At 43.2% G+C, this 18,592-nt stretch overlaps 1 protein-coding gene across 2 annotated transcripts in view; it reads left to right on the top strand.

The window, feature by feature from the left end:
- Window positions 1-600: 600 nt before the first annotated feature.
- ITGA9 (integrin subunit alpha 9) overlaps window positions 601-18,592 on the top strand; it is a 237,138-nt gene continuing 219,146 nt past the window's right edge. The window contains exons 1-4 of one of the 2 annotated variants that reach the window (XM_071429849.1): window positions 601-1,720; window positions 9,633-9,760; window positions 10,980-11,086; window positions 17,025-17,148. In XM_071429849.1, coding sequence (XP_071285950.1) covers window positions 876-1,720; window positions 9,633-9,760; window positions 10,980-11,086; window positions 17,025-17,148 — 1,204 coding nt within the window. In that variant the 5' untranslated portion in view covers window positions 601-875. The remainder of the gene's footprint in view (window positions 1,721-9,632; window positions 9,761-10,979; window positions 11,087-17,024; window positions 17,149-18,592) is intronic. The other variant, XM_071429848.1, reaches the window with a different exon arrangement.

Here is an 18,592-nt window from a genome sequence, read left to right on the forward strand (position 1 = left end):
TATCAGAGTTCCTGGCATCTCTATTCTTGTGTTTCCCAGGACTTACTCTGCTTCTCCTGGTGCACCTTCTTATGTATGAGGGATGTACATGGAATTAAATGGTAAAAGCCAAGGCTAACAGAAACATATGAACGTCACAATTATCTGTGAGAAACTATTTATCCTCTGAGTTTCTGGGCTTGGTCCTCGGAAGGATCTAAACACATGAATTTTGAGTATAAAATATACTGCTTTTCACTTTAATAAAAGGATGGGCTTTGTGAGCCCAAGAGTTTTATAGCACCTAACTCCCCTCCCCTTTTCCCACAGAGTGATGATCACCCTTGTATTATCCTCTGGAGTAGACTTCCTGCCTTTGCTCTTGCTCATCTATTAGTGCATGTTTCACTGATTCTTTTTGCTCTCAGATTGTCAAACTTTTCAAGTATTAGAACAATTATTTTCAGCTTTTACTTAGCCACGAAGGTTGCTGCTTCTTTTTCAGACTTGAAGTACTTTTGCCAGAAAACACCGGCCTGATTTTTTTACCCGAAGTATTTTCATTTCTTCTGCCCTGAAAAAAGACACTGCCTCTCATCATGGCTTTCCTTTTCCCAAGAAAATCTCCCGTGCGTTTCGGCGTGATGCAAATCAGATCTTTCATCTGTCACTCACGAAGCATTCTTCTCCGCGTGCCAGATTCAAGCAGAGCTGATAGCCTCAAACTACTGGAAGTCAGGACTGATTCCTCCATGTCTTTCTGCCCTAGACTTTGTGATTTCCCTCTTCCCCCTCCAGGCGCCGACCGGGGGACGGGCTGTGTGAGAAGGGGAGTAGGTGGAAAAATGAAAGAAAGTCATAGCTGACAGGCAGTTTCGTGGAAGAGAGGGACACCGATGGGGAGGCTGTGGGGCCGCGCGGGACACGCGCGGGTGCCGTGGCGGGAGGAGCTGCGCGACAGAGCCAAGCACGGCGCGTTTCGGGGCCGACGGGCAGCGAGGTCGGGCGCGGCACGGCGCGGCACGGAGCGGCAGGGCACGGCACGGAGCGGCACGGCACGGTACGGCACGGCAGGGCACGGCACGGAGCGGCACGGCACGGTACGGCACGGCACGGTACGGCACGGCACGGCACGGCAGGGCACGGCACGGCAGGGCACGGCACGGCACGGCACGGCACGGCACGGCACGGCACGGAGCGGAGCGGCGCGGCACGGCACGGCGCGTCACGGCACGGCACGGCACGGCACGGAGCGGCAGGGCACGGCACGGCGCGGCATGGAGCGGCGCGGCACGGCACGGCACGGCGCGGCACGGAGCGGAGCGGAGCGGCAGGTACCGCCCAGGGCCGCCAGGGGGTGCCGGCGCCACGGCCGGCCAAGGCGGAGGGGCGCGCGGTGCCCGCGCGGCGCGGGGCGCGGCGGGGCCGGGCCGAGACGCGACGCGGGGCGGGCACAAAAGCGCCGCGCCCGGACACGCCACCTTGGAGTCGGCGCCGGGAGCAGGGTGGGGTCGGTGGGCCGGAGTTCAACACTTAGCGGCCCCGCTACGGGCGGCTGTCTCAGGACTCGCACGATGCCGGAGGCGCGGCAGCGCGGAGCGCGGGTTCTGTGGACGCTCCTGTGGGTGGCCCTGGTGCGCTCCTACAACGTAGATGTGGGTCGCCCCGTGATTTTCCGGGGTCCCAACGGCTCCTTCTTTGGGTACTCGGTGCTCCAGCACTACCATGATAGCACACGGTGGTGAGTAGCACGGCCCCTGCGTGCCCGGGATAGGCGAGGGCGCGGGTGGCGGAGGGGATGCGGCCCGGCGGTCGCTGCCGGGATATCCATCCCTCCTGGCAGCCGCATCTCCCGCAGCGGCGCGGCAGGACCCGAGGCCCCTCGCATGGGCCGCGAAGGGGCGCCTCCGCCCTGGACTGCGGGGTCTCTCCCCGCGCTCGGTCCGCCTCTTCGTGTGGGTACATTGGAGGCAGAGTTGTGGGCTCCGCGCCAGTTGTACACGAAGGATTTCTCTAATGTGAGCAGGGGGCCCCGCGCTGGGAGGCGTTTTAACACGGGGATGTCCTTTCTGGGCTGGCAGCCGGCGCTTGGCATTGTGACCTAATTGTCCTGAAGCGCCAGCCGGCCCGCGGCCGATGTCTCGACGCTGTACTCGATCCCCCTTCCTCGCGGGAAATATTTAGCAGCTCATCGTCCGGACTGCGTACGAAAAAGCTCACGGGGTACGAATGATGGTGGGTTTTGCCGTGTTAATGGGAAATGTTTCTAATACCGGTAACTTCCACCGAGAGCAGCACACTCAGCGTCCACGGAGCTAAACTACCCGCACTCTGCCTGGCGAGGGACAAAATTCCTTCGGAGGCTGAAGAGACGCTTCCAAATCGTAGAGGAAATGTCTGTGTAACTTAAAAAAAAACCAAAAAAAGGCCGAAGGAAGAAAGTTTATCCACATCCAAAAATTTGTGAAACTGGCGAGCTTCTTGTTTTCCTGTTGATTGAAAAGAGCATTGGAACAAAGTCTGTTTGTTGTCTAGGTTAGAGGCTCTTTGTTAGAATTAAAAGTGATTTCTCATAATTGGACCTAGCTAGTGTCATCTGGTGCCCTTCTAATGTGACTAGCAGCCACTGCTGCCAGTAAGCATCCACAAAGCATGTCTTTATCTTTTTATACTTAGATATTCAGCTATTGATGTTGGAACTTTGGTGCACTGTGGTTTAAATAAATTATTCATTCTGGCATACAGTTCTTTAAAAATGAATTTCTTTCACACCCTTTAGTTCACAATTAGTTCTATGCTCTGCCTTTCTCCATAGTGGCTTTCATGGAACATTCATTTTTAAGGACTTACAAGAAGATTTCATAGAGGAAAAGCACCCTGAGAGAAGAAAAGATCTCAGTTTAAGGCAGTGCTTAACTTAGGTCAGGAGTCAATGAAGGGTGCAAAGGCTGAAAGGAACTTCTATTCAACACAAATTGCTGGGGATTCACAAGGGTGTGAATGAAATGCTGATCTACTGCAGTGTGGTGGGGAAAAAGTGGTCGAATTTGTTGCTTCTTATGTAAGTATCTGTCATTCTGATTGATAAGATGAATTATCTTCATATAGCACCCGCTGGTGTAGTATTTTTGGAAGGGAAGGTGGACTAGGGAGGAGTCTTTGAGATAGCCCCTCTTTTAGAAACATGCTGGACTTTGTTGGTCATCTCTGTGAAGGCAGGGATCTGTTAGAAGTCTGGTGCTCAAATTAAAATCTCCAGTTATGTAAATTTCATTTTTTTTGGAAAATGGAGCTGATTCATGGTGCCTTTGCTGTGGCACCAGAAGAAAAAATACCAAACCAACCAGACATCTAAGATCATTAACTGTTTTAAAATAAAAAAGTTGTTACGCCTAACACCCAAAAGGGTTAAGGGCAGCTTAATATTCTAAGCATCAGCACAGTCAGAAATCATCAGGGTGGGATTGTCACCCCTTTTGGAATGCTCCTCTTTTCATTGTGAGACCAGGAAGTTTGTTTTCATGGATACTTCACAATCCTGCTCCCAAATGACACTGGGATAACAAGTTGGGAGATGAGTATTTTTATACTTCCCTTGATTCTAGTGTGCTATGTGCAGTTGTGCTTGCAATCTGTGTGTGCATCCTAAAGGTCATTAATGAATCTCTTAAAAGTATATGCAGCCTTCTTCCAGTTTTCTGAAGAAGCTCCTCTTAAGAGTCAGGGTTATTGTTTGTTTTTGTGTGTCAAGTTTTTTTCTTTCTTCTTGTGACTTTTATATACCCAAGGAAGAGCTATGATTTCAGTTTTTTCATGTCGGTTGAGTCTGTACACTGCAATGGGAAGTAGTTAAAATAATTTAACTGTAGACAATGATATTTTAGACAATGAAGACTTGCCCAGTGTGTTTAGCACTATATGAGTCTGCAAAAATGGGACTGATCAACTCTGAGGCTGATAAGGCTCCTGCCCATCTAAAATTGTTTAATATGTTAATATGCTCTCAAGAATTTGAAGGTATTCAGGGAACTCTTGCTCCTCATTGCTTGTGGGCCTGGTACTCACCTAATGTACTTCTGACTTGGGAGCTGTCTTGTTTTTCGTAGCCTTGTCTGTGTGCTGGAGTGTATGAACATATTTGTCTGTGTGTATGTATATATATCATGTTTCAACTCTTTGTTTTCCAAGACCACAAAGGCACCTGTCTGTATGTCCTACCTTATGCCTATAGGTTTCCAGTAAACTGGTTCAGAAAAAAAGGGAGGGGGGATATTTGATATGAAATCTTACATCAAATAAACGTGAATAGTCAGGCTGCTGCACACAGGAATTACAACTGGGAACTGGGTGTTCAGCTGCCACTACAGTAGTGGAGCCAGTCAGTGCCTTTGACATTTTTTGCAGTAGTTGATTGCAATGATGGTTCCATTGAGCTGTTTTTGCACATTTTCTTGTCTCAAGAAATGTTTCTCAACAGAGATGTGCTGAGATTATTGTATTTCTGAAAATGTCTGCTTTTCCTTCCTTAAGTGGGTTTTATGACTGTAAATCTTCACAGGTTTACTCAATGATGGGTACATCATTGCCATTTTCAGCAAGAAACCAAGTGGCTGGTTACATTTAGAGCAGGGACAAGCTGAAGTGCTTTTGCTCTCTGGATGCAATGATGAAACTTGGAGTAAGGACTCAAAAAACAACCAAGAAACGGCCCCAGACAGTTAAAAAAAAACAAACCAAAACCCCACATTTTTTCCCAAATAAAACGTGGTAATAATTTGAAATCTCTGATTCTTCTTTTTGAAAATGAATAAGATGTTACTTTAGTCTCTCCCCCTTTCCCTCCTTATGATCTCTTCTTGCTGACACCCTCAAATCTGTCAGCAAGTCCAGGATGACCATTTCATCTTCTCTGGCAAAATAATCTGGCATGGAAAAGTCAGTTTAGTTGCATGGTGTCTTGCTGTGAGTTTTACAATAAAGAAAGAGTCTGGTTTCTGTGTTGTTGCATCATTCCTTCAGCCCTGCTCTTCACCAGTTTGTACTGCTGCTGAAATAATGAAGGTTGATCTGCATCTTGGGCTGCTTGATATGTGTTGTAATGCATGTCATGTAAACTCATGGTCAACCAGAAGGAAGGCAGTCCAAAATTGGATGGAATAAACTTTCTAATACAATTTGAAACAATAGAAAGCAGGCATTCTTTATCTGCACAGGACATGCTGCTGATCTCTCCTTGTTCTGCATATGTTGTGAGACTTTACAACAAGGTGCTTATCATAATCATATAGATTTATTAAAACATGTTTCTTATCTAATAAATAAGCATCACTTTCCTAGAAATATTTTACATGCATCTGCCTCCTGAAAGTCCTTTTATGGTTCTGGAGGTTTATTGAGAGGGGTCTCTGTTGGTTGTATGCACTGAATACTTCAATATTAAAGGTGACCTTTCCTTGAACTTTTTCTTTGGGCATGTGCTATTGCTTCTTCTCACATAACTTGCCTGAACAAACACTGTAGGTCTCTTTATCTGTTTTTCCACTGGTTCCAGTCACGTTTATCATCCTATGTGTATACCTTTATATCCTTTCTTGGTTTTTTTGCCAGCTTAGTCTTTAAGCTCTATTCAGCAACTTCTGGGGAGCTGAAAATTTTTATTCTCTGTGTTATTTATCAAAGGTGTGGGAACAGATTGACCCAGTGGAGACTGGGTGTTGTGTGTATAATCTAAGCAGTGATGATGTAGATTCTGCCATGGAATTTTGAGGAACCCGAGCTTGCTGTCATTGGTCATGGATCATCCAGCCCTCCTGCTTCTTGCTCTGTGTGTCATGGATGAAACACAGGGTTTTATTTCAAGTAACTGGTTTGTGGTTTCTTTTTTTTTTGGAAGTAACAGAGACCTTTCTAAAGGGGAGAAACTTAACTGGGATATGATGGTAGGGTACCCTCCTTTGGTATGCTTTTGAAATGAACTGTAGTATGTGAGGATATTTAAAGATTTTTTTTCCCAACACGTACCATTGCAGTGAGGTGAGGTGCCTACAGTCCTCAGTCTTTAAATTGTGATTGTCTAATCACTGCTGATGTGCTGTAGGCTGATGCTTAATGTGTTTGGCATCTCTCCAGCCATTGATCAGCTCTGCACTTCTGTTCACTGTTCCTTTTGTTAAATGCAACACCTAATTTCCAAATCTGTACGTCCTGAGGGTCAGTCACCAGGGAAGTGATCATTACTGTTCTTCAGGAAGTAATTTTAAAGAGATGTGAATTTCTCTGTGGCAAAGAAAGATTCTTGTCCTCCAATAAAATTGGCTGCTGCAACTCCTTCAGTGGCATGGTTTCCAGCCATGCAGCTGCATAGTTTTCTCAATACAGATGAAAATGTTTGTCATTGATTGTGTGAGTATGAGTGCAAGAAGAGAAAGTTAAGTGTCCTTTCTGCTCCCTATTTTGGTTTAAACCCTAATACTTTTTTCACAGAGCCAGTGGGATGAGGCTGTTGCTCACAGATTTCTGTACACCTCAAGGAAAATGGCTGAAATGGCTCCAAACTCCCCTCCTCCTGTTCTTGGTTCTCTACTTTCTCCATAGAAAGTAACCTCTTTCTCTTAATGAGGTTTCCCCTTTAAGGTATCTTCATGCAGCTACTCATTAATATTCTAGGGGCTTCCCATAGAATAGTATGGTTGTGAGAACCTGCACTCATCAATAATCTCTGCAGACAGTATCACTCCCATAGTAAGCCTTTTGACAAAAGGCTGGAGAATTTGGTACCTGGTACCTCCTTGCTGACTGCCCAAGTAGTCATATAGTAGGATTGGAAATCTGTACGGCAAAAATCAGTCATTTTAAACAAATGCTGGTTAAAGTATTTGGAATCTATTGGAAAGTTGTACTTCTTCTATTTATATCTTCTGTGTTCATGCCAGGCAAGACTCCACAGCACTGAAATAAGAGAAGACTTTATTAGACTCTAAGACTTTATTTTGAAATGTATTTCTTATTTGATATGGTAGCAGAAAAAAACACTTGCTCTGATTGCAGTGCTGTTTCATAAACATTGCACAAGATTTCAAAGGTGATTTAAATAAGTAGAAGAGATACAAACAGGTGGTTTTTTTGCTCCAGGAGTCCCAAAGTATTTAGATGGAAATGAGTTGTCTATCCAGGTCTGCTGAAAAGTCTCATGGTAGTTAAATGGGTGACTTCCTTACAACACTTAAGGCATTACATACAGAAGCTAGTGAAAGAGTAAGGAAGTCTTTTTGTTGACAAAGGAAATATTCCAGTCTTGAACCTTTGAATAAAATTAAAGTAATTATTATGTAACAAATACTAACAAAAACCCATGTGAACAAACAGAAAACCTCCTGTTTCCCATCTTAGGGCATAAGTGAGCATGGATCATGCTAGATGAAGCAGTGGCTCTGCAAAGGCTTCAACTGCTGGGTTTTAGGTGCAAGAGTGAGAGAATGAGACAAAATCCTAAGATGACTTAGTATGTGCTGTTTGTGAAATATCAAATTTGAATGCATGGACATTCAAGACAATCCAAAATAAATTTGCCATTGGCACACATCACTGACTGCGTAATTTAGGCTGTTGTCTCTGTCTTTCATGTTGCAACCCAAGGTATCTTGTGCACTAGTTAGTAAATCATATTTATTTTTCTTAGGTTAGAACAGAACTTGTTTTAAACTGGAGTTCGGTGTGACCTGTGTTATCTTACTGTTATAACAGGTCATAGAAACATGGTGTTTCTTTTTGCACTTTGAACCTGTAAGTCTTTAAGATCATGTTAGATCTCATGACTCTCAATAAGTGAATGTTATGCATTCATTGCCTGTGTAAATGAAATAACTGGCACTTGATTTAATATCTGCTGCCTGCCTAGTAGGATTTCCATTTAGAGCTATTTTTCAAGCTTCTTTGCACTTGCTCCCCAAGTATGCAGCCTTTGCAGTTTTTAGCAATTTAAGTATTTTGGACATTAATTCTTCTCACTTGTGAAAGCATGGTATGTGTAACAGAGTGCAAGAGTGCAATTCCATTAGAATTCTCCAAATGAAACAGTTTAGCCTATAAAATCTCAGAGAAAGTGGTCACTTAACACAGGTGTTTCTCATATTTTTGTAAATGTATCAGTTTTTTTTACCACAGGACAGTTTTATTGCATCCAAGATCCAAAAAGTGTGTCAGGACTGGAGATAGGCCTCTGTTGTGTACAGATGAGGCTCTGATGCAGGAGAAGCTCTTTTGCATGACTCAGGTTGGCCCTGGACAAGTGCACACCTTGTGCCTTGGGTCTCCTTGTGTGTACTGGGATGGTGATGATGAGTGGTGATTGGTATGGAGCTTTAGGTTGGAGGGTGAGGGAAAAGTTATTAAGAACAGGGAAAGCATCAGTTTGGGGGTTGGTGCTGGGCTGTCCATCTGAGAGAGTTGTGTATGCAGGCTGACTTTGCACCAACAGCTCTTTAGTGGCTAAACCAAGAGCAGCGTCTCCTCGATTAGCTGCTGCTGCCTCCCAGGTAGCAGCCTGGGTCTGCACAGGGGACTTCTGGAGCCCTAGCCCTTTAGAGATCTTTGCTCTTAGTTCCAGCCCCAGGCTTAACTTTAGTGAGGATTTTTTTACATTCAGGAGATCTGTCATGCATGACAGTACAAGAGAATTGCAGAACTGTTACTTAGCTACTTGGTGCTCCCCACTGCTCTCCTTGGAGCTGCCCTCCACCTGCTTAACCTCCTTCTTCCTCCTCACCTGCCCAGGTCTGGGGTCACAACTGCTTGAGAAAAATTGTCCTTTTAATGAGGAGACAGTGAAATACTTGTGCATCAATACTTGTGCTTCCCCTGCAATCCTCCTCAAAAAGCATCCCTTAGGGCGTAAGAAGATAGAAGCCTGGTTGTTAAATAAGTTTAACTAGATCCTAGCACAAGTGATTAAAAAATGCTGACCATCTTTCTTTTGAGGGTAACCCTATGGTCAGAGCAGGCCATTGGTGCTTCCCAGAAACACTAGATCTCACTTGAGGTCCAGGTAAAGTCTTCACAGCCTTAATGATAAATGTTGGTTAATAGCAATATATTGTGGAAGAGATATGCTTGTATTGTTGGTTTGATTTCTTGCTGTTGTTTATTCAAGATGTAATTATATAAAATGTTCTGAGAATGGGGTGCCTCCACTTTCTGAACAAGCTTACAAATTTTGTGCTGCCTGGCAAGACTGCAGCCAGCAGGAGATTCAGATTTTATCTGCTGTGTGTGTATCAGTTCTGGGTTGATGTAGCTAAAACTGAGGAAAAATGGATGCAGATGCTGTTGTGCTCTTAATGCTATCTTAAAAGCTTTTGGAAGGTGTGTGGTGAGGGTGTGTCACTTTAAATGTGGTACAATCCGAATGGAAATTTTATTTGTTAAAAATATTTGAGCATTCACTGTGGAGAAGCACAGTGGTGTGAAGAAGCACAGCACTGCCTTTATTGTGTGTGGTGTTTTCAGTTCGTGAATCATTGTCATTGTTTTACAAGGTTGCTGAGAAAAGTGTTTTTGCTAGTGAAGCTCTAGCAATGTGAGCCTTGGTGGTGTTTGTGGATTTTTTTCCTTTCCTCCTGAAATTAATCACTTGTTGCTTTGTTTCTGGTTTCCAGGGTCTTGGTTGGTGCTCCCAAGGCAGAATCTAAATACAGCACCTCTGTTCAGTCCCCAGGAGCAGTGTTTAAATGTCGAGTTCATACCAACCCTGACAGAAGATGCACAGAACTGGATATGGGGAGAGGTGGGTAGTTATGATGTTGGGACAGTAGGAGGCAACCAAAAAAATCCAAACCACATGGCCAGCAGTCCTTCTTCCAACTTGAAATTGGCCCCAAAATATTGAGAGGCAGCCATCAGCCTTTCCTGATGGATTTTGAACACTTTAGCAAAAGTGTCGTATTCTCTTCAGCATTACAAAATAAGATCCCACTGGTGCTGATGTCCTCTCAATGACCTTGCTTGCTCAGGTAAATGTGGACTTTTCCCTGCTAAACCTGAGCTTCTGTCTTTTTTTCACCTGCTTCAGTGTGGCTTTTCAGCATGTTGGTGACTATGTACGTGTTTTAGAGTGCTACTGCCTGCTCCAGGCAGTGCTGAAGTCAGAGTGCATGAAGTGACCCCAGGCAATGCTGTGACAGGCTCACGATATGTGATGTTATTGGTAATGTGGTGATCTATGGGTTCCCTCATAATACAGCAAATAATTTCTTAAGTTTACTTTTTGTACTAAAGTGGTCTCAGTGAGACTGCTTGTATGCCATTGCATGGGATCAGGGTTGACTTCAGTTACTCTGATGAACTGTCTGAGGCAGGGGAAAGTGGAGGCCTAAAGTAAAATTATGATCTAAAACTTCCTGCTGGATAATGATGGTAAAGAATGAAGCATTTTAATATTTTGGTTTTCTTGGTGACATGTTGCTTTTTCTGCCTTTATACAATAAGGCATTGTTCATCTTGTACTTACACTAAGTAGAATTTCTGTTTATGAAGTTTAGATGTGTTAAGACAGCGTTTTGGCTAAGTGGTTTGTCCTCTACCAGATTGTAAGTTGTCATGGATTCATGAGTGCTGCCTGACAGGACTATAGATCTCAGCCTCATTTTTTTTTTTAAGTGCCCCTGATCTCATTTTCAAGATTGCATTCAGGAGGCAATCTGATACCTCTCCCATTGACTTAATGGTTTGATGGTTCATTTAAGTAGAGCTGTGAACATAGTGTGATAGCTGCTGGCTGCTGGGGACAGGGTCTGTCCTCAGCTGTTTATGTGTATGGTGCCACTTAGGAGTGAGAACATTGCCCCAGTTAATGCATTCAAGAACTAATAAAATAATCAGGATGCAGGAGGAAAGAAAAGCATTGTCAAATGTTTGATGGGAAATCTCATTTTTTGTCAGGATTCTTTGGTAGGCATTTAAAACTCATGTTCCTTGCCTTGCTGCCTTTCCCTTTTTTTCTATAGGCAATTCTCGGGGCATGCTCTGTGGAAAGACTTGTAAGGAAGACAGAGATGATGAATGGATGGGTGTGAGCCTAGCTAGACAGCCGAAGGCTGGTGGAAGTGTGCTGGTAAGTCCATACTATTCTTTGATCTCATTAAAAATGTAGCTGCTGCCTGACTAAGCACATCAGGATTGTGTTGGCAGTGACTGACAGAGTCCAGGCAGCAGATTTTGTAGTCCCTTTCTTCAAGCAGAAGTGAACCCCAGCCAGAGGACATGATTTATAGAGGGAGGATTCCAAGCCATCGCACCTGACTTGTGTCAGCCAAGGACTTCCTCCTAATCTGAGGATTTATATCTTTGAACTGAATAAATACAATTTGTCTGGGAGGTATTCTACTAATTTGTTCCTTTTTGTAGTTTTCCTGTGTTTATGTAGGAAATATGAAAGCATACATTTTCCTTGAGCATATCAGTTGCGTCTGAAAATTTACAAGGAAAAATGTAAATTGCTCTTTGTGGCCATATTTTTTATTTATCTATAATAATTTCTTATTGAGAAGGTAGAAGAGTTGCAGATAGAGATGTCTTAACTGTGTGTGGATTGACTTACTGTTTTCAGTGCGGTCACTATGCACAATAGACAGGACAAGGAGAGCAGATATGATCCTTAGGATGTGCAATATTTCTTTGTGAAACTTTTCCTGTGATAATGTAAAGAGTCCTGGGCAAAACCCTTTCTAGAATGCGTGGGTATTTTACATTGTGATTCTGCATTTATTGTCTGTACATACATCCATGGTTGGGTTCTGACTGTCTACCTGAGTGAGTGTGTCTGTAGGGAAGTTAACAGAAATAAAAAGAATTTTGCAGCAAAGTGTTGTGCATATTATATGTGGAAGGCAAATATCAAGGTTGTATCAGGGTAATCTTGACAGCAGTCTAATTCTAAACAGCACTGTTTGTGAATAGGAAACTTTCAGTTGGCCCCATCTTTCCAATGATATAGAGGACTGCCCTTGTATGGAACATCAAACTGTCAAAAAACTGCTAGTGAGAAAGATCTTGTGCAGTGATTACTGTACCAATCACCTGTAAAAGGCAAGAGGACAAACCTGCTTCCCTCAAAGACTTTTTTTAAAATATGTGCTTAGGGTACAGGTGCTTATGCCCGAAATCCTTGTGCACCAACTTCCCTGTGGGCAAACAGGTAGGTTTGATACCTTTCTGTCACAGTATTGTGATATTTTTTGCCTCATTTCTCTTGGTATATACCTTGTAAGTGTGATAGGGGCTACCTTTACTTTTCTTAGATGTTTTAAACATGTTCAGGACTAGAGGAGGAAGGGAGAAAGAGGGGCATAAATAAAATACACTGTAAATGTATACAACAGAGGATAAAATTAATTCAAGGCATTCATGCTAGTGTATGCAATTCATATTTTCAGGGTGTATCCTGTGCTGTATGTGCTCACTTCTGTGTGACAATTGAGGAGTAACTTGCATTTATCAGGATAACACTACCCTTGAGAGACTTCCTTTTCATTGTCCAGTTGTCAGGCTGACATTCATCCTAATTAATTTTTAGAAGGTTGTTAATACATTTTTAGGCAGCTCTTAATTTCTTGTCCAAACTATATTTTAAGAATAGCGGATTTTGTGTATTTTGGTTCAAAGGGAAACAAGTTGCAGCTGATCTTAGGGGTCGTCTCCCTGGAGAGAAGCAGTAATTGAAGGGAATGCTGGTGGGGCAAAAGGCCAAGCAACTGCCAAGGTGGGTGCTGCCTGGCTGAATGGAGGCTACAAGGGTGAGAGACATGGGCGGTCTTGCATTAGTCTGAGGGGGTAGAAATTTCACACATAAAGCAGGTTAAAAGTGAAATGTAGGTAAAGTAAAATACACAGCTGGTAGTATGCTTGTTTCAGTGCAGGTTAGGGTGGTAAAATGTCTCCACAAGTGACACTGATTTAAAAAAATCTTGATCCAGGGCTCTGACAAGATTATGCTGCCCCTCACCCCTCACCATGTCCAGATGCCGGAGAATATTTAATGATATAATTCTCATTATTATTTATCACCAAAGTCTTAAACTACTAATTATACATCTGTGCGCATCTGTGTGTAAACAGAGCCTGAATTGAATGCATACAGATTCCTTTGTGGAAGGAAATTACCTGGATGTTTCAGGCCACTGTTGCTCTCTGTTTTGAGAATTTTTACTGAAAAAGATTTGTGATTTTTCCACAGATGGTTTTCCATACATGTGCTCTTCTAATTTTAAGGATTAGCATTTCTTTAAAATGTAGCTTTTCTTTGAGGCCCATTTGAAAAACTGGTTTTCTGAGAAGATGTGTCTGAATATGTGTTCATAGCTGTATTTGCCAATTTTTTTTTTTTTTTAAATTGCTAGATAACATGAGTGTGTTTCTTTAGTTAGGAATGTGTAGAGTTTATATTGTCAGACATTGCAGCTATATTTACTGCATCCCCTCCAGGAATTCCTTTAAGCAGAGTAATATCTTTCTGGTCAGTAGCCCTGGGTGGATTGTTGGTTTTTTTTTCCATAAACAAATATAATTGCCTGTGTGAAATATTCATGCTCTTGGGATTCTGTGTTAAACTAGTCACACAGTTTAATTGTGGGTTGTATAAAGAAGTTGATGCTTTTTTTTTGTAGCTGCTTAGTGGCCTAAATGTTTTCTGATCAGCCTTCCCCAGTTGCCTGATAAGAGTACAAGCTACGATGGCAACAGGGCAGTAGGGAAGGTGAGGAGCATGCCAGAGGGCTTTAGTTGGTGTTTGGTAAAAGGTAGATTGTGTTTGAGCCCATATTGTGCCAGGATGTTTCTAAACCAGAATTTGGTGTTTGTGTGATGGATTAAATAGTAAAGCATCAAACAGCGAGGTTATAAACAAATGTAGGAGTAAGATTGAATGAGAGTTTCTTGTTCTTGGATACACTATCAGTCAGTCTGCATTAATCTCAGTACTGCAATAATACATCTGAGATTGCCTGCTCTTTCCAAACTGAAACAGCAAAATTCCTCCTTTTATGTCTGTTGGGAGAGGAACCAGGGGTGTTGCATTGTGACTGGGAGATAAGCCACATCCTTCAGTCTTGCTCTTCCTAAATACCTGCCAATTCTGTCATTCTGTTGCTCTTCCTGTGGAGCAAAGCTGGTGGCTGCAACAATATGCAAAAGAGCCAAGTGTCAGCAGTTCTGAAATGGCCTATTCATTATATTGCAGTACTGCAGTGTCGGCCATCAATAGATACCTCATCTTGCTTTGCTCAGAAGCATTTTATTTTGCTTCAAGCGTTTGCATCATTTCTCCCCTGTTCTGTGGTAGAGCTGGAACCTGTACCCAGCAGCAGCTGCTGAGCACCAAAGTATGCTGATGATTTCCTTATTGCACAGGGACTTACCTATAACTTGCATCAACTTACCTATAACTTGCATCTAAAAACAGGGTGCAGAGGTTGTCAGTTGTTTGCAATTGCCTCAAATTCAGGTGACTCACTTCTGTTCCAAAGACCTCTTGAGACATGTGCTGTTGCTGCCAGAGAAGGAAGCATGTAGCCACATCACCTTGCCTTGTCAACATTGAATGATACAGTGACAGTTGTTGTAATCAACTCTAAATGCTTTTGAGAAGACAGAAAAAAACAAAATCAGATATGTTGTGGTAGGGAGACAAATGTGCTGGTTGTCTGGCTACAGAGAAATGAGTTTTGAGGAGGAAGAGGAGCTGCTGGACTCCTGTCCATTGTAAAAATGTAAAATTCTGTAGCAGTGGCACAAGGAAGTCTGGGGAAGCACTAACTCAGGTAACCTAGGAAAGTTCATGCCTTGAAGGTTTGAAGATTAAGGCAGTCAGGGGTGAACTATAGTGTACCTGAATACACATCGTGATGAAGGTACAGAAAAGTGGTCATTAACTCAAGACTTAACAGATTGGTTTGTGTCCAGAATTGCTAGACTGAGCCCGTAGCCTCTAGTTGATTTTGAACATACCTCTTACCCAGCAGCAGCTTTTCCTCTCCTTATATTGTTTTATATTTCTTGGCTTCTGCACCTCAGTCCTGAGCAAAGCCACCTGCTTGTGATGAAATGCTGCTGTTCTCCCTGACTCCATTGTTTGTACTCTTCTGAGAGAGATTAATTAGTAGGTTAATTTATGTGAGTGTCTTGCAGTTTCTGAAATATAAAATATCAAGGAATTTATAATACTACAATCCTTTATATTTCCAAAATTTTAAAAAATACTTTTGGCCCGTTTCCATTTGAGTTTATATCCAGAGTTAGGATTGACGATTCTGTTGTGTAATGGTATGTGTATTTATGGCATTGTCTTTGCAAGGGTTGTGCCTGTTTGTGCTCACAGATCCATCAGGAGAGAAGCTATTTCCTGGTTTGCTGAAAATGAGTGTTTCACATGTTGGTTATCTGTTGCTGTTGAATTTTGAATGAGTAGTGTGTGGGGATGGAAATCATAACTGAGCCTCCTCAAAGTGCATCCAAGAGTCTCCAAAGCTGCTCCTTATTGTGCTTCTCACATGCATTTGTGAGCTGAGTCCCCTCAGAAGGATTCTTTGCATCACAGATGGCAGCCTGCAGCGTGCAGTGTGGTGCAAAACTTTCTGTAGCCCCCAGAGCCCCTCACTGTCCCTAGTGATAGCCATGTGTGGAAATATGTGCCTCTCTTTGGGTACAGGAAATTAGGAAAACAATAAATATCAAATGTAACACTGCTAACAGTAGAGCAGGCTTTGCACAATGGATTTTGCTCTTTGAGAGTAGTATTACCTATTTATATCTTTCTGGACATAAGTATATTGAAATCTGTTGGTGGCTGGATTGAATTTTGAGCTTCTCAGTGGCTGATACACTTCCCATGTCCTTTAGCGGAGAGGTGACACAGCTGTGCCTGCTTTGTGAGTGGATATAATTTTTAACAATGTTGAGATGCTCCTATGGGCAGCTCTGAGGTGCTGAAGCAGAAAAGTGGGATAGCACACAGAAATGAAAGACAGAGGGTATCTCATCTGGGGAGGATGGAGTCAAATATGGGATTTGTGAAGGGGATTGATGCAAAGTGTCCAAGAAAAGACAAAGGCATGTGGAGTAGATGATTTGTAGCATAGAGGCTTGGTCTGTTGGCATGGAGTTAAGCCTTAAATGATATAAATTGACACATCTACAGTGACTTAAGTGTAGACTCAGACCAGCTGGAGATATGGTCTGGCATGTGCTAAGTTCAAAGCCATTGTTGTTTCACATTTCCTTTTCTTTTATTCCAAATAAATCCTGAGCAGAAGCCAACTTGTGGTTTGGCTGGCAGCAATGCAGTGTTAGTTTTTGGAGCAAATGGGTTCTGAGAAGTTGTGAACCAGGCTCTACATTGCTTGCATGTGTGCCTGTGTGTGGCAGTTGTACTGAGCAAGTGTCTGGTGAGTCCTGTTTTTCAGGATGATCTCATTCTTCACGATAAAGCTCTGCAGCTTGTCTGCACCTTGGCTAAAGTTGCCACTCTTGTTGCTACAAAGTCCTTGGTATTTTCAATTAAATTCACTACCAGTAAGCAAGGCTCAGCACATCTGTCACCAGAGCACAGAGCTGCCTTTCCCAGTAGAAACCAACCTTTGACTCACAAATGCGTTATTTGGTGGTTTAACCTTCTGAGTATTCTCAGTGTCTTTATTCCTGTTTTTCATCTTTTGCTGGGTTCTGTTCATGCATCTTTAGTTAGAAAAGCTTTGCTGTCTGCAAGGATTCATGCACAGTCAGAGATTTTGAAATTTCCAGCATAGGCTCGGAGACTTCTTGTTTTCCTAGTTATACACATGTGAAGGCTGAGATCTGAGCTGCCAGGTCAGACAATGTCCTGAGCTGCAGAAGGTAACAATGAAAAGATACTTCAGAAACAGTGGAATGTAAGGAGAGTACAGTGGATTTCTGGGGTGAAGGTGATGCTGAGTGGTCCTATTCATGCATGCTTTGCCTTGGTCAGAGTGATCTCCTCTGACTCTGGGCCAGTAACCCATGTTATATGATCTGTTTAGGCATGTGCACACCGTTGGAAAAACATCTACTATGAGACAGAGTACATCTTGCCCCATGGCTTCTGCAACATCATTCCTCCTGACCTGCAGTCCAAAGGGAGGAAGCTCTTGCCCTGCTATGAAGGTAAGGAGTCAGGCCAGAAGTGGAGCTTATAATGTCCCTTGCTATGCTTCTAAGAATACAGTAACTTTCAGTACTGATTTTTTTTTCTTTTAAACCTGTGACTGCCTCGTGGCCCAGCTGTGGTGGTGGTTGGGTTTTGGATGAACTTGGCAGAATAGCACAATGACTGGATTCTGTGGCTGGTAAAGTGCATGGTTGCACTTTACTGGAGGAATAGAAAGTTTCTGAATTGTGTTTTGAGGCAGCAGCTCTCCCCTTAGGTAAATAATAAGAAGATACTGCTATGAGTTTGGCCTTTTGTGCTTCACTGTGACATGAAATAAAAATCCTCAATTATGTTGCAATCATGAACCAATTTGCCTATCTTATGGAAACACTTCCATTTTTATATTGTCATTTATCAGAAGATTGGGATGTGGGACAGGGAGGAGGGTTGCTTTCCTCACTTTGGGGTACTTTGCAACAATTTATATTAAATTGCTGCTGTGTTAAGGTCTGGGTTTGAGGTGGATACAGAGGGATGGCTTCAGCTCTGAGCCATGGATGGCTGTACCTTTTGGTTCTGCACCAAATCCCAAGTGCCATCATTTTAATTTCTCCTTCTCTAGTGCATGTGAAACTTTTACATCATGTTTCCATTTTTAAAAGACTTCAGAAGATAGAATCTCCTTGGCCAAAAGCAATTAACTGAATAAGAGGCACAAATGTACTGTTAGGTAGAAGATATGGTATCCTAAGATTCTTGGCCTTGAGAGGAATGTTTTGGGGAAAGCACCCTTGCTTCCTCCTTTCTTTCATTTCTTCATTCTAGGAGCCTGAGGAAGTGGGCGAGTTTGGAGGACAAAATACAGCAGGGTTTGTTGTGGGCAAGACCTCTGATTTTACTTCTTTGCTTTTAAGCGTTTGCCCTCCTGTCTGTAGCTGGCAGCAGCCAGCAGCAGGCTTGCTGCCGGCATTAGTAAATTGGAGAGGGATAAGGCAGTGAATGTCCTGGCAAGTTTCTCTGTTGCTATTGAGCGGCCAGGTCTGAGCTCGGTGGCCTGTAAAGCCAGGGCTGTGACAGAGGTGTGCCCATTTCATGCTCACTGTTCTGAGGTGGCTCCTCACCTTCCTCTGGGCTTTGCTTTGGAATCTGCCATTGCAAACCTACACACCTTTTGGAGATGGCATATACTTGTGCATTGATGTTTTCCTGCCCTGAAATTGGTCATTATTTGATATGTGAGAAGTTTTGAGGGACTTGTACCAGCCATGCTAGCTGTTGTGCAGCAGAGTACATAAAAGCTATGTAAGCCTTCCTGTAGTGGGTACTGTTCTACTATATTTGTCCTTCCTTGCCTTTCTGCCCTCCTTGTTAGTGTCAGCAAAATCAGGATAAGGCCTCTCACTGATGTTATACACTGCAAATCATCTGATATTAACTTTATGGACATTGTGCACATGC

The sequence above is a fragment of the Agelaius tricolor genome, unplaced genomic scaffold (genome assembly GCF_023055355.1).
Source record: "Agelaius tricolor isolate 1412-34295 unplaced genomic scaffold, bAgeTri1.0.p SCAF_6, whole genome shotgun sequence".
Taxonomy (NCBI): domain Eukaryota; kingdom Metazoa; phylum Chordata; class Aves; order Passeriformes; family Icteridae; genus Agelaius; species Agelaius tricolor.